Below are 16,345 nucleotides of genomic sequence, written 5' to 3'. Positions count from 1 at the left end.
ATGAGCAGTGGAACTTTACTTGCCCAGTAGACCCTTTGTCTCTTAGGACTAAACAACTGAGTTTTAAAATAGTTTTGATGCATTTATAGAGCACGTTTGCCAAAATGAATTTCCTCTTTCCTCCTTGTCTTTAAACAGCTCTGAGCAGCGGGTCCCCTGTTCCACTTCTTACCACAGCTCTGGGTTGCACTCGGGTGACGGGGTCACCAAAGCAGGACCTATGGGCCTTCCAGAAATAAGACAAGTGCCAACTGTTGTGATTGAATGTGATGACAATAAAGAAAATGTGCCTCACGAGTCAGACTACGAAGACTCTTCTTGCCTGTACACAAGAGAAGAGGAGGAAGAGGAGGAGGACGAAGACGATGACAGCTCATTATACACCAGTGCGTTCATCTTAACTCTTCACCAGGGGTGGGGAAGCATGCTATTGTGGAAAGAGAGCAGAGAGCGGACCCAGCAGCCCAGCATTCTGGGTTCTAATCCCCACTCTGGTGTTGACTGGTCCTGGGTCGTAGGGCAGCTTATTCTACCTCTTGGGGCCTCAGTTCCTACATCAGTAAGAAGAGAGGGTAAATGCCCTCCTAGCTCTAAAAATTACCACCACCTCCTACCTCTTTAAACGGCTTATTCTTTGTTGCTTCCCTTAGGATGCAACTTCTCCCACGACCCAAAAAAAAAAAAAGTTTAAAACTCTGTCTGTCTAGCAAACACTCAAATACTACCCACTGTATATGCAACAAATTCAGTTTTTAAGCATACCTCAGCAACTTTGAAGGCCTCAATTTAAATTTCTTATTTATGACCTTTAAATGTGCTAAGAGACAAGAGAAGAAATGAAGAAAGCAAAGTTCAAAACCTATCACTCTAGCCATGAACAGTAAATAAATTTTAGTTACGTGAGTACAGCCTGATATTTGGCCAACTTTTTAATAAATGAACTTACGAGAATAGCAACCATGCATTGAACATGTACTGTGTGCCTGACAATGGGCTATGGTTTTAATCTCTCACCTACATCTCACAACCCTGAGGCATGGATGCTATTGCCTCATTTTACAGATAAGGGCAGAAAATGGAGAAGCAAGGCACAGGCCCAGGGCCTCACATCTGCTAAGGGGCAATGCTGGGGTTTGATGCAGGCTCTGTCACATTCTAAAGCCCATGTTCTAAAACCAGCGGAGGAAGAAAGAAGAAAAGCACTACACAATAAAGCCCAAAGGCATCCTCAGACTTGTTGCCTGCTGGCATTTTCTCTTGCTCTCTACTTACCAGGCTTCAAATAGCTGGCTCCGTGTGAGACCTGGCAAGCTATGAAGGGATCCAAATGATGTCAAGGAAAGAACCACACAGGGCAGCCAAAGACCTCAATGATCCATGAATGGAGGGAGCAACTGCTCAGCCCCTGTTTTGCTGTTCAGTATCCAGAGAACTGAATGTTTTATAACGGGGTTTCTCAACCTCAGCACTCCCGGCATGTGGGACCAGATAACTCTTTGGTGTGGGCCATACTGTGCACTGTGGGGTGTTTACAGGCATCCCTGGCCTCTGTCCACTAGATGCCAGTAGCACCCTCTGCCTGGCACCTTAGTTTTGACAATCAAAAATGCCTTGAGATATTGCCAGGTGTCCCCTGGGGAGCAAAATCACCACTGGTTGAGAACCACTGATTTATACCAGATGTAGGGAAGCCCTGCCTCAGCTGCTCAGAAACCCCGGGGTTAAAAAGAAAAAACCCACCCCAGGATATTGCCTGTTTCAAAGCCCTCACCTCCACTCCCACCCCCAACCAGCCCCACTTCGTCCACCTACCTTTTTTCTCCTTCACATGCCCCCAGCTCCAGTGTAGTTGATCTTTTCTGTCTCTTGAGATTTCCTGGTGTAGCCTTCACCCCTGAACTTTTGCAGACACAGATCCCCGCCCACCTGCTGCCTGTTGGACTCTCATCTCTGCTTCAGGTGTCAGCCCCTCCTCCTCGTGAAACTTCCCCTAATTGCTAAAAGCTGCTGTCCTGTCTCCCCCTTTGCAGTCCACTGCACCCCACAGCCAGTCCTGCCCTCCTTTGTGATGTCACCTGCATGCTAGGTGTTCCTGGAGAGCAGAGACCCAATCACAGGCTCCCCGTGTGCTGTCCATGTGCCCCACACAGTGCTAGGGGGGTAGAGTGTGTGGCAATGGCAGGAACTCTAGGAACTGAGGCCTTAACCACTTTCAGGTGTTAAAGCATTGATGACTTCCTTCCTGCCTTGGATCTTATGGCCCAGGGTTGGCCCTGTGGGAGCCCAGGCAGATACGTCAGCCTTAGTTGACTCATTTCTCTCTCCTATAGGCTCCCTGGCCATGAAGGTCTGCAGGAAGGACTCCTTAGCCATCAAACTCAGCAACAGGCCCTCCAAGCGAGAGCTGGAAGAAAAGAACATCCTTCCCAGGCAGACAGATGAGGAGCGGCTGGAGCTGAGGCAACAGATTGGCACCAAGCTCACCAGGTAGGACAGCGGCACCTTCTGCCTCCCTGGCAGTGGGCCTTTAGCTTTCCAGATTCTAGCAAAAGAATTCACTCTCGGCCAGGCGCAGTAGCCTATGCCTGTAATTCCAGAACTTTGGGACGCCAAGGCAGGTGGATCACATGAGGTTAGGAGTTCAAGACCAGCCTGACCAACGTGGTGAAACCCCATCTCTACTAAAAATGCAAAAATTAGCCAGGCATGGTGGCCTCTAATCCCAGCTACTCAGGAGGCTGAAGCAGGAGGATCACTTGAATCCGGGAGGTATAGGTTCCAGGGAGCTGAGATTGCGCCTGTGTGACAGAGCAAGACTCTGTCTCAAAAAAAAAAAAAAAGATGCAATGGAAAACATCCCATTTTGTCTCCAAGGTTGTTTCGATAGTGCTCTCTCTTTCATTTATACAAATCTTGGAAAATTCACTTGATTCAAGGTTCAGGGAGAAATTGAGAGGCAGTTTTCCAGGGAGAATAATCATCTGTAGAAAAGCCTCCATCATCTGGCCAGGCACGGTGACTCATGCCTGTAGTCCTAACATATTGGGTGGCCAAGGAGGGCAGATTGTTTCAGCCCAGGAGTTTGAGGCCAGCCTGAGCAACAAAGTAAAACCCCATCTCTACATAAAAAATTAGCTAGATGTGGTGGCACATGCCTATGGTCCCAGCTACATGGGAGGTTGAGGCAGGAGGATGGCTTGAGCATAGGAGGTCAAGGCTGCAGTGAGCCATTATTATGTCACTGCACTCCCAGCCCAGGTGACAGAGTGAGAAAGAAAAAAGAAAAAGAAAAGAGAAAAGAGAAGAGAAGAGAAGAGAAGGGAGAAGGAGAAGGGGAGGGGAAGGGGAAGGGGAAGGGAGGGGAAGGAAGGAAAGGAAGGCCTCCATCATGTAATAGAATTGACCTATGGAGAGATAAGGTGTGGTTTGACTAAGCACAAAGCAGTCAGATAAACAAACTTTCTGCTACACGGTTAAGTGGTTGGTAGTGATGCCTCATTACTCCACTGGGACTCTTTTTGAGTGATTGCCCTTTATGTATGGATATTACAGACATAGGCATAGCTTTATATTATGTTAAGATATTAACCACCTATCTATGTATTTGTAATCAAGGGCATGTTTATGTGACATTAGGTAACCTTTGTTGATTACTTATTATTTGCCACCATTCTCTAAACATTTTATATGTATTAAATCATTTGTCTTTGGGCCTCTCTATAAGATACACATTCGTACACCCATTTTACAGATGAGAACACCAGGCATAGAGAACTTTGGTTGCTTTGCATAATGTCACACAGCACAGCTCTGGAATTCTCTCTCTTGAGCCCTTACTTTGTACCAGACACTGTTGTGAGTGCCTGGACATAATGTGTGGATGTCTACCAGGGCTTAATTTCTGATTCTCCCTCTTACTAGCTGTATGACCTTAAGTAAGTCACTTAGTTTCTTCTCTGTGTTGCTGCATAAGTAAAAGAGTGAGTTGTGAAAATTAAGCAAGTTAATAGAAGTATTTAAAACAGTGTCTGGCCCATAGCAAGCAATCAGTTACCTGTTGTTACCATCACCTTTGCAATGTACAAGTGAGGAAGGTGGTGCATAGAGATTATGTAGACATAGGCATCATCCAACTGTATGCCAGTATTCTTCCCTCCCACCTGATTTACTTTGTTACCTAAGGGTAGCTTCTTTTCCAAAATTAACATGGTTTCCTCTTGGAGGATGTTGTAATGGTACAGGGCTTTGTAAAATGGTCAACACTGATGGATGATTGGACAGAGTATTATGCAGTCTTTAGAGTCATAGAATGAAAACATCTAACCACCTGCCACACACACATACATACTTTCTCTCATTGATTGGAGTAACACGGCCTTCTCTTTTAATACCTCAGTGATAGTTGCAGCTCTCTAGAGAGCCTGTCCCATTGTTGGAGAGCCTTATTGTTAGGCATTTTTCCAATATTGAACTGAAATCTGTCCATGCCACTCCCATCCATTGGTCTTATTCTGTGTTTTCTGCACCTTCATCCCCTGTAACACGGCATGCTTTAGCATACTTGAAGATAATGATCCTGGCCTCCCTGATCTCTCTCACATTACATAGAACCATATGTCAATTCTGAGATTGGTTGGGGTGGGTGGGTAGGGTTCTGGGCTACTCCTGACCCAGCTTGTTCAAGTTTACACATTATCCTCTAGGGGATTAGAAAAAAGAGAAGGAGCAGATCTTTTATCATAGCTCCTTCCCCTCACTTCCCATTCCTCCAGCTCTGCTACAGTACAAGCAGAGCCCCAGGTATGTGAGGGGCAAATGAAAATTTATCTGCAGGTGGGAGTGAGATGCCAGAGCATCTGGCTGCCTGAGTGACTTCTTCTTTGGCAAGTGTGAGAGAGAGATGGGAAGCAGAGGAAGTTGGCCTGTGAGCCTGGCCACCTGCTTTTTCACTGTGGGGTCCTTGCACCTGGTTTAGACTAGCACAGTAAAAAAGGGCACCGTTGTCTGAGAGCATACTCCTAAAAAGAGAGACAACCCCTGCCTGTCCTGCCTGAATACATATCCACAAGCCACCACCATGACTGGCTAGCAAAGGCAGCTGCAAAACCCAGAGGTGGGAAGAGACAAACCATCCATGTCCTGAAAGAGGTTCTCTGTATCTGAAATCTTATTCTGGTAAATCAGCCCTTTCCCAACTCTTCCCCTAATAAGGATGCTTAAATACTGCTTGGAATTTGTGACATCCACTGAACGTTTACCATAGTATACTTCGTTCCCAGCCCTCTTTCATTATGGCCGATAGCAGGTGTGTTATTCAGTTCACTGCTATGAAGAAATACTTGAGACTGGGTAATTTATAAAGAAAAGAGGTTTAATTGACTCACAGTTCTGCATGGCTGGGGAGGTCTCAGGAAACTTACAATCATGGCAGAAGGCACCTCTTCACAGGGTGGCAGGAGAGAGAATGAGTGCAAGCAGGGGAAATGCCAGACAGTTATAAAACCATCAGATCTCATGAGACCCACTCATTATCACAAGAACAGCATGAGGGAAACTGCCCCCAAGATTCAGTTACCTCCACCTGGTCCTGCCCTTGACATGTGGGGATTATGGGGATTAAATTCAAGGTGAGATTTGGGTGGGGACACAGAACCAAACCTTATCAGCAGAAGAAGACACGTCAACTAGGGACAGAAAGACAAAGTAGAGAAGGCAGCATATTCAAGCGATTGAGATGACCTGCGTCCTTCCTCTGAACCCACTTTGTCCTTCACTCTTTCAACTAGGGAGTTTCTTTCTTTGTGGTAGGACCCTTGGAAGCTCTAGCCAGATTGCAGGGACTGTGCCTAAAGGACAGACTGTCAGGAATGTCTAGCAAATTGGCAAAGTTGTACAGAGCTTAGCACATGTCTCCATATGGCAGATAGGTCATATCTATACCTCAAGGCCATTTTTGAGGTAGCACAGCCATTAATGCAGACCCAAAGAGTTTTAGGGACTATTCCCTTTAGAATTGAGAGCTCAGCTCTGTGCTTCCAGCCACCCATTCATCCTGAAGCCAGGGAAGAATGAAGGGGAAATCTGAGAACCAAAAAGTGACTGTGGTAGAGAGTGAGCTACTCTGGAGTCAGGAGTTTGGGTTCTAGCTCTGATTCTTTCATTTCCTAGTCATTTGCCCTGAGGGCATTAGACTAGGTCATCTGATTACTATGTGTAAACCATGTGCTTTATGATCACAAAAAGCAACTAAAGGAATGCAGACGTGTGCTGTAGAGTTGACATTTCTGAAGCTACAAGGCCGCAGCATTCTCTGGCTATTAATGTACTGGAAATGTTAGGCTCTTTGAAAAGCATGTGGCCAAGTCTGTGGTCCTCATGGAGTCAGCAAGATAGAAAACATAATTTTAGCCTGAAAGTTCCAGTAACATAAGAAAAAAAAAAGACCACAATGTGCAGCATTCTAAGAATAATCCCTGTGCTTCCAAAAACGTTTACTTGTTGAGGCTATTGGGCAGACTCTCCTAAGTCTCAGTCAGCAAGTCATCTGGATTTTTAAAGAAATAACTATTTCAATTAACTGCCATTGGAAACGTATGGACTACCCTAGGGACATGAAGGTTGGTCAGCAGGGTTCCTGTGGCTCCTCCTCCATATGTATACAGACTTTGAACTTTGGGATGGCACAGAGGACCAAGGAGTGGTGAATGATGCCATCCACTGGGGTGCCAGGTGAAAATAGTAGAGCTTCTGTTTACATTCATTTCATGTCATCCTTTTTAACATGGTTATTTGTGCCCGGATTGTACTGTGCATGGTGTATCATTGCAGTAGTACCTGTGTCTTATACAAAAAGAAATGGTACATATGAGGACATGTGATTAGATTCGTATTGATGAAGTTCTCTTGGAGTCCCCTGATTTGAGGGTCACTTCTCAGTGCTACGTGAGTAACACTTTTCATCTCCAGTGGACACACAGAGACCTCAGGGCAATCCCTCGCCCCACCTACCCTGCCCCATGAGAAACCATTCTGTGTTCTCTCTACATCTCCTCTTGGGATTCCACATCCTGAACCCTAGGAGGTGCCCTGACTATGGGATCTTAGCCATCATATCTACTTCTAGTTCTGTTCATTTGTCAAGCTTTTTATTCCCACAAGAGTAATGTTCCCTCATGACCCCATTTTGTTTATTTGAAATATAATTGAACATACTACCCCAAAATATCAGTATTAAAAAAATTAGACATGGAGCCATGCTTCTCAAAGTTCATAGTTAGGGTGCCCTGTCAGGGCGACCTCGTGATCAGCCAGAACCAGCATGCTCTGGCACTTCCTCACGTTCCAGCCTGTGGCACTGACTGATTGGTGAAGTGAAACCCCCAGAGGTTGGAGCTTCGGATCACTAGTTATGGGGTGTTCTGGAACTAAAGAGAAACCTGATGCCTAACAAGCTGTGCTTTTGATTCTGAAACATCCTATAAAAAGTGAGTCATTCAGTAAGTTGATAGGGCTACTCATGTTTAAAGGAAGGAGATTAAGACTCCAAAACATGACCTATTTGTGGTCAGTCAACAGCCAGTCTACTTGGGACCTCACCTAGGGAACAGCTAGCTCTTCAGACCCAACAGAGGATCGACTGGCCCAGTCCTCTCCAACTGCGGTCCTCTGTCCCCACTCATACCCTCTTGGTTGTTTGGACCAGATGAAAAAGCCTGCAAAAGAAAAATAAAATGGAAAGTGCCTCACCATACACACAGGAGTTTATCATCTAAAGTGAGCACAGGAGTAAATGAGGATTGGGGCCGTCTACCTCCCTGACATACTCCTTCCTCTAAAATATCCCTTTACCCTTAAAATATCACCCTCCTACTCAGGAATGAACTATGGGCTTTTTTTTTTTTTTTTTTTTTTTGGCAGTCAGAGTTGACCAGAATTTTTTCATCAACTGAGCTGGAGCAGGCAGACCCCTCGCTTCTAGTCGGATGCATCTCTATGTAGAAGCTCTTGGAAGCCTGGCCACTTGGTTTGGGAAAGAACATTTCTCCTTGTGATGTCCTTTTCCTAAGCTAGACATAGCCACTAATGCAGACCACTCACCTATGATTATTCCCAATGATCAAAGGAAGATACTGACTTCATTTAAGCTACTTGGTGTATTCATTTGCTGGGGCTGCCATAACAGAGTCCCACAAATCAAGTGGCACAACAGAAATGCATTGTCTCAGAGTTCTAGAGGCTGGAAGTCTGAGATCCAGGTGTCAACAGAGTTGGTTCCTTCTGAGGGCTGTGAGGGAGGCTCTGTTCCGGGCGTCTCTGCCGGCCTCTTGTGTTTGCTGGGAATCTTTGGCCTTCCTTGGCTTGTAGATGCATCACCTCAATCTCTGCCTTCGTCTCTGCATGATGCTCTCCCTGTGTGTGTATCTCTGTGTTCAGATTTCCCCTTTCTATAAGGACACCAGTTATGCTGGATTAGGGCCCACCACCCCATCCTGAAGACCTCATTTTAACATGATTATCCCTGTAAAGACCTTGTGAGGTGCTGGGATTAGGATTTCAACCTGGAAGTTTTAGGAAGACAGAATTCAATCCATAACACTTGGAGAAGTGTCAAGTGGGTTTACCTAGAGAAGGGACCATGACCCCAGTTGCATGTGGAGACAGAGAGATATTGCACAGAAGTGAAGCAGACAGTGAGGAGATAAAGAGGGAGTGTTGGGAACAGGGGCAAGATGAAAAGTCCACCCTTGCATCAAGAGGCCATCGCTGTTCAGCTTCAACCCCATGTTGTTTTGCAAAAATGAAGGACTAGTTTGTTAGCTCTTCTGAGAAAAGAATCTGGATTTTTAAAATGACAATTTCAATTGTTTTAGACTTTATAGTACTGGCACAGTGGCTCACACCTATAATCCCAGCACTTTGGGAGGCCAAAGTGGAAGGATCACTTGAGCCCAGGAGTCTGAGACCAGCATAGACCCCATGATAACAAAACAAATTCTTAAAAATTAACTGGGCATGTTGGCATCCACCTGTAGTCCCAGCTACTTGGGAGGCTAAGGTAGGAGGATCCCTTGAGCCCAGGAGGTCGAGGCTGCAGTGAGCTATAATTGTGCCACTGCACTCTAACCTGAGCATCAGAATGAGACCCCTCTTTAACTGAGATAGGCAAAAATATATATTTGTAGACTGAATTCGGCGCAATGACTCCATCTCAGTCCTGGGCCACCTATTTTAAATCTTGGACCTGGATGGTGTAGTTTATTCTGTTTATAGTATATTCATGAAGTCTTTGTTCGTGCACTGCACATGCCGAGGAGACAATGAGACAGGAATAGTAGGTGTGTTGTAAATGTAAATGTGAACATGTGTATGTGTCTATCAGTAGCAATTTAAAATTAGCATCTGTAGAATTCAAATTAGTTTGAATGTAACTATACATTGCTTAATGATGGGATTACATTCTGAGAAATGTGTCAGGCAATTTTGTCATTGTGTGGCCATCATGAAGTGTATTCACACAAACCTAGATGGTAGAGTGTACTACACTCCTAGGCTAGATGGTAGAGACTATTGCTCCTCGACTAGAAACCTGTATGCTATGTTACAGTACTGAATACTGTAGCAATTATAACACATGGTATTTGTGCATCTAAACATAGAAAAGGTAAAATATAAGTACAGTATTATATTATTTTGGGACCACAGTCCCATATGCAGTCCATTAACCAAAAGGTGGTTATGAGGTGTGTGACTTTGCTCATTTGTGTGGATTGATCTTCAATCAATATGCCATATTCCTAAAAATGAACACTTGTTCCAGGTCTTTGTTTTAGGAATTCAGTTAGGTTGCTGCAGAATGTCTATAAGTGACTCCTAAAGAACACATTAAGTTGGATGAAGCTGGTGAAGTAGCTTCCCTGCTTTCTTTTCCTTAACACCCACAGCCTGGGAATCAGAAGGGTTTAAGGTTAAAGCACCTAGTGACACTGATAGCTTGAATCTACACTTAAGGCATGGAAACTGGCACTAAGCCCCACGTGGTAGATCAGATGTGGTTTTCTCCTTCGTAAATGGCCAAAATTCTTCCTCTTTTCTCTCCTCCTCACTACTTTATCATTACCATGACTTTAAAGGCTGGCAAGTGGGGCATAGTGAATAAGATAGTGAGATAATAGTCTGATCATCTCCATGAAACCTAGTATGTTACTCTGCCTTATTTAGAATTTTATAATATGCTAGATAGAAAAAGTATCCTAAATCTGTATTCTATACTCCTAAGTAGTCTACACCATTGTTGCTACAAGCAGAATATGAAATAATATGTACCAAGGATTATGCGCTGCTTTAAATCATGATACAGTATTCAAGAGAGAAAATTGAAATCCATTTTTTATGCTTGTAGCACAGCCAATAAAATACAGTAATCTCGACTTCTAAATGTAGTTTAAGTAGTGTTTATGGTTGGGGAAAATTGGTGTGGTGAGTCTGACACACCGACACCTAGCTCCAAAGTGCCAAATAGTGTCTCCCCAGGAATCTAAGGACTAATGCTGAGTGTGAGCTGGCATCTCCCCAGGCTAGGTAATTTCTTCTGCTGCAGAAACACTTTCTAAAAATAGGAATAACAATAAAAGGCTCTATGAATTCAATTCAACTTGGACTTACTCAGTGTCCCTGGATACATGTCACTGTGAATTACCACTGCAAAGAAAAAAGGAAGGAAAATAGACTGGAGTGAAGTTTTGGAGGCCATGCTTGTAGGCCTAGCCCTTGCAGTTGTGTGCCATTATCATCGCCATCATCATCATCCTCCTCCTCCTCATCATCATCATCCTCATCTCAGCTGTGGAGGAGCAGGGAGTGGGGCACAGCTTAGAGAGCACAGAAGAGAAATGGAAACAGGGCCCTGGTATTCGCTCATCTTCAGATCCACAAAGCCTGGGTGGGAGTGGCTCAGGCCAGGGAGACCTCCCATAAACTAGGAGGATTCTGAGACCTCCCATAAAACCGAAGGAAGACGCCAGTCACCAAACTGAAACTGTGTGTTGGGAACAAGTCAGGTCAGGGTGAGCATGACTTGAATGTATTTATTGAGTCCTACAACATTTGTACCACAAATGCATGGACTCTTAGAGGAGCTAAGCTGCTTTCAGATAATTTGACATCTTTTATGAACTCACTGCACACAGTAGAAAATCCTTTTTGAGAGTCCTTCGGGAATACTGACATCTTCCGAAAGGTGCTCAGATGAACCTAGGCTACAGCACTACCTGTTTGATAGAAAGTTAAAGAAACCACATGTTCACTGGGGCTTATTTTAGAAAAAAAAAATCAATGGAAGGTGAGAAAGCTGTCTGGATAACAAGATTTGTGCAAGATGCATTGGAAGGAGGTAGAAGAAAACTTTAAAACCACACATGTAGAGGTTCTGGCATTGAGCCATGGGTCACAGCCATCACAGGGCCGTACAGCCATTGAACATGTCTCAGAGCCCTTGCAGGGACGTGCATGGCCTCTTACTCTCTCCCTCCAGCCTCTAGCTGTTAAGAGCTGCAGCAAAGACTGAACTCTTGACATCCTGTTGCTAGGACAAAGTTTCTAAGCCTTGACTCTGTGTGTGTATGTGCATGCCTGTGTGTCAGGAGGAGAGGAGGCCCAGCCTGCAAGCCCAGGTCTGCATGTTGAGGAGCAGAGCCACATCTTGGGGAGCACCGCTAGTTCTCTGCATCTGTGACTTGCGGCTGCCCCGGCAGCCTATACATTTTTCAGTGATATAGTAAGTGTGGTGGACAAAGAGCTGCCTTTTACCCAGTGGGAACACAATCGATCTTAGTGTTTAAACTTGCACAGGTTCTTTTTTTAAAAAAAAAAAAGAAAAAAAAGTGGCCATTCTTGGAGGTTGTGAGTCTTACTTTGTTTTATATTTCAGAGCTGTTTTAAATGACTGATTATTCCAGCAGCATTTCAAATTTTGGGTGCAGGGGGTGGGGAGAGCACAGCTATACTCAACTGCAGACTAAGCAGGGAATGGAGGAATCTTCTGGGCTGCATGGTCACATTTTAAGAGGCTCCTCTTAGGGTAGATGAAGAGGAAGCTTCAAAGACTGAGCTGTTTGTTACTCACAGCCCCTTTTTGTTCTCAGGTGATTTTCCCCTAATCTGTAATGATTGTTCTTGTTTGTTGTTCATCTAAGCAGATGGCAGAAAGAAAGGCTGTGTTTCTGAGGATATTCGCTGTGGTTTGTTATTGTTGTTGTCGTTTTTTGATTTTTTTGTTTGTTTTGTTTTGAGATGGAGTCTCACTTTGTTGCCCAGGCTGGAGTGCAGTGGCACAATCTTGGCTCACTGCAACCTCCACCTCCCCGGGTTCAAGTGATTGTCATGCCTCAGCCTTCTGAGTAGCTGGGACTACAGGCATGTGCCACCACACCTGGCTAATTTTTGTGTTTTTAGTAGAGATGGGGTTTCAACCTGTTGGTCGGGCTGTTCTCAAACTCCTAGACTCAAGTGATCCGCCTGCCTCAGCCTCCTAAAGAGCTGGGATTACAGGCATGAGCCACTGTAACCAGCCAGGATATTTGGCGAAGTGAAAGAAGAATCAACCCATCTACATTTAAAGACCTCTCAGGGCGAAGGTCCCTGACACATGCTATATATAACTTTAAAGCCTGTTGCTGTAGATAAAGTGTTTCCCCGTCAGCACCTCATCTAATAATCCCCATGCAACCCTGCAAGGCGGCTGCTACTGGGAATCCCATTCTGTAGATGAGGAAACAGAACCAATTATCTTAGAGATGATAAAGGGCAAAGAGAAGCACATCTTCTAAATCCAGGGTTTTCCTATTTCTGGCAAACCCACTGGAAAAAAATGTTTAGTTTGGTTTAGTTTTCATGTTGAACAGAGCTTCCCTCCCAAGGACCTGTGGTTTAGTAGGTATCCTGGTGGACTGTAAAGTTCTAGACCAGTGGGTCAAGCTTGTACATGCAAATGTCCTCAAGGGAGAGATAAGGCATGGAATGAAGAAGAGGAAAGGAGATATTCTTCTATCTCGGGCTTAACTGGGCTTTTTATTGCATTTCAGTAATACCTGTGCCTGTTGCAATGTGGGGAACAGAGGTTCGATGCAGTGGTTCTCCTGGTGTGGCCCATGGGCTAATGGCATCATCTTCCCCTGGGAATTTGTTGAAAATGCATATTGTCAGGCCCCGCCCCAGACTCAGAATCAGAAATTCTTGGGCTGGGGACGGGGGTGGTGTGCAGGAATCTGCATTTTAACTAGCATAATTCCGATGCACACTCAAGTTTGAGAAGCAGTGGGCTAGTAAGAAGAGCAATCAAAGACTTTGGAGCTGGACCTGAACTTGAAAGCTCTTCACCATTTACTAACTGGGCCCCTGTCAAGCCTTAGTTTCCACGTCTGTAAGATGGACCTCCCACACAAGGTCATCCAGAGCACCAAATGAGTAAGACTTTCAATTGTAGTAGATAATGAATGCTAGTTCCTTCCTTCTCCTGGTGAGTTTGAATACTGTATCATGCTAGACTCTTATTAGAATAAGTAATGCTGGGCAGGCACGGTGACACACAGCTGTAATCCCTGCATTTTGGGAGGCCGAGGCAGGTCGATCACTTGAGATCAGGAGTTCAAGACCAGCCTGTTGAGCAAGGTAAAACCCCATCTCTACTAAAAATGCAACAAAAACTAGCCAGGTGTGGTGGCACAGGCCTGTAGTCCCAGCTACGTGGTAGGCTGAGGCAGGAGAATCGCTTGAACCCAGGAGATGGAGGTTGCAGTGAACTGAGTTTGCACCACTGCACTCCTCCAGTCTGGGCCAAAAAAAAAAAAAGAATAAGGAATGCTAGTTACCCTAACAGGAAAATCCTAAATCCCAGTCACCTAAAGCAGCAAAGGTTTATTTCTCACTGGAGTTAAGCCTAATGTGGATCTGGTAGCCTTGATCCTTCAGGTAGCTATTACATACTTCTAGAACACATGGCTCCAATCTCAGTTTCAAGGGAAGAGCAAGTAGAGGAGGCACACACATCACTTCTGCTCACAGTCCATTCATCAGAACCCAATCTCACTTCAAGGGAGTGTGGAAAACATAGAGAAGCACACGCAGTGTTGGAAGAACATAAAGGACCTTTTCCACAATTCCACTGAGCCTACAGTTGCCACATAGGTCTTTAGGTCATGGTTCTTGCAGTTGTGTAAAAGGGACTGTCACAGCTATAAGAGACTTGATTAAGACTTTTCACAGTTAGCAGTTGGAATTCAGGGGCACCAGGTACATCTGAATGGAGCATATCACGTGGATTGCCAGAGGGGTCTGTCTTGGGGCCAGTATATGGAGGTCACTAATACCCATGGTCTGTATCAATGAATTTGCGCCTGAGGTTAAGTTTAGTAAAGCAACTTATGGAAATCAAAATTATCTCAATTAGAAAAAACAGACTCAAAAAAATCAACATTGCTTTTGCTTAAAGGAAAAACTAGCTTAACTACAACTGAGAAATCACAAAAAGGAACAGTAGACTTTGAACCTGAGTGAGTTTGTTTTATATGAGTTTAAGGTTAAATTTCCAGGGAAACAAGTTACTAAGGGAGACCATGGGAACCTCAGCTTCAGCCAGTTGATTCAATTGGAAACTGTTGATTAAGCACCAACCGTGTTCACAGCTCTGTAGTGGGTGTTATTTAAAAGGCAGCTAGATAATTATGCTTCTCAGAAGGTTTAGATGAGTGAGTCACGGTGTGCTTACTGTTCTCTGGTTTCATCCAGAAAAGATGCAGCAAGTTCCATGAAGAAGGTGCAGATCTCTCTGTAGCAAATTCTTTCATGGGTGCAAATTTATTTTAGATTATTTCTCTCGCCATTTTTTTTCCCTTTAAAATGTCCCCAAAAGAATGGAAATGAGTCAGGGCTCTGATCATGTAAACACTGAATAATCTAAACATCTGTTTCTGAGGTTCTTTTCTCTTAAACTTGTGCATTAATGTGAACAACTTCAACTTGAGTTGTCAGACCACTTTTTTTTTTTTTTGCAAGATGTTCTTGTCTTTTCTACAACCTTTTAACCACTTATAAGCTTATAACAGCCACAAAGATGTGTCATTTCTCTCATAAATTTACCATGAAAGGATTTCTTAGTCACTTGTGAACTTACCAGGAGGCAGTGAATAAACTCTGATGTAAATCATTTTATGAAGCATTCAAATAATGGTCTAAACCTTGGTTAAAAGGCAATTTTACTGCATGGAATATTCAAATATCTCTTCTAGGCCTTTCAGACTGGCTCCGAGATTTTTGTCACTGTGTGGACTTTGGGCCTATGACTTGTTGGAGACTCTTTGATGAGTTTCTTTTAAAAGAAAAAAAAACTTAGGTTCAAGGGTATATGTGCAGGTTTATTAGAGAGGTAAATTGCATATAGCGGGGGTTTGGTGTGCAGATTATTTTGTCACCCAGGTAATAAGCATAGTACCTGATAGGTAGTTTGGTAGTTTTTTGATCCTCAACCTGCTCCTACCCTCCACCCTCAAGTAGACCCCAGTGCCTGTTGTTTCCTTTTTTGTGTCTGTGTACTCAGTGTTTAGCTCCTACTTATAAGTGAGAACATGTGGTGTTTGGTTTTCTGTTCCTGTGTTAGTTTGCTTAGGATAATGGCCTCCAGCTCCATCCATGTTACTGCAAAGAACATGATCTCATTCTTTTTTTTTTTTTTTTTTTTTTTTTGAGACCGAGTCTCGCTCTGTCGCCCAGGCTGGAGTGCAGTGGCCGGATCTCAGCTCACTGCAAGCTCCGCCTCCCGGGTTTACGCCATTCTCCTGCCTCAGCCTCCTGAGTAGCTGGGACTACAGGCGCCCGCCACCTCGCCCGGCTAGTTTTTTGTACTTTTTAGTAGAGACGGGGTTTCACTGTGTTAGCCAGGATGGTCTCGGTCTCCTGACCTCGTGATCCGCCCGTCTCGGCCTCCCAAAGTGCTGGGATTACAGGCTTGAGCCACCGCGCCCGGCCGATCTCATTCTTTTTTATGGCTGCATAGTATTCCATGGTGTATATGTGTATATGTACTGCATTTTCTTTATCCAGTCTGCCGTTGATGGGTATTTAGGTTGATTCCATGTCTTCACTATGGGCAGTGAATAGTGCTGTGATGAACACACATATGCATGTGTCTTTATGGTAGACTGATTTCTATTCCTTTGGGTATATACCCAGTAACGGGATTGCAAAGTCGACGGGTAATTCTGTTTTAAGGTGTTTGAGAAATAGCAACTGCTCTCCACCATGGCTGTTTACAGTCCCACCAGCAGCATATAAATGTTCTATCTTCTCCACAACC

At 44.4% G+C, this 16,345-nt stretch overlaps 1 protein-coding gene across 8 annotated transcripts in view; it reads left to right on the top strand.

The window, feature by feature from the left end:
* Positions 1 to 16,345, top strand: part of PHACTR1 (phosphatase and actin regulator 1) — a 585,520-nt gene that overhangs the window by 523,829 nt on the left and 45,346 nt on the right. For all 8 annotated transcript variants that reach the window (XM_015135539.3, XM_028846699.2, XM_077998524.1 and 5 more), the window contains 2 exon segments: positions 139 to 386; positions 2,331 to 2,487. In XM_015135539.3, coding sequence (XP_014991025.1) covers positions 139 to 386; positions 2,331 to 2,487 — 405 coding nt within the window.

This window comes from Macaca mulatta, chromosome 4 (assembly GCF_049350105.2).
Source record: "Macaca mulatta isolate MMU2019108-1 chromosome 4, T2T-MMU8v2.0, whole genome shotgun sequence".
NCBI classification, from domain to species: domain Eukaryota; kingdom Metazoa; phylum Chordata; class Mammalia; order Primates; family Cercopithecidae; genus Macaca; species Macaca mulatta.
The sequence above is the reverse complement of the archived record's forward strand: the minus strand, read 5'-3'. Positions and strand labels throughout refer to the sequence as shown.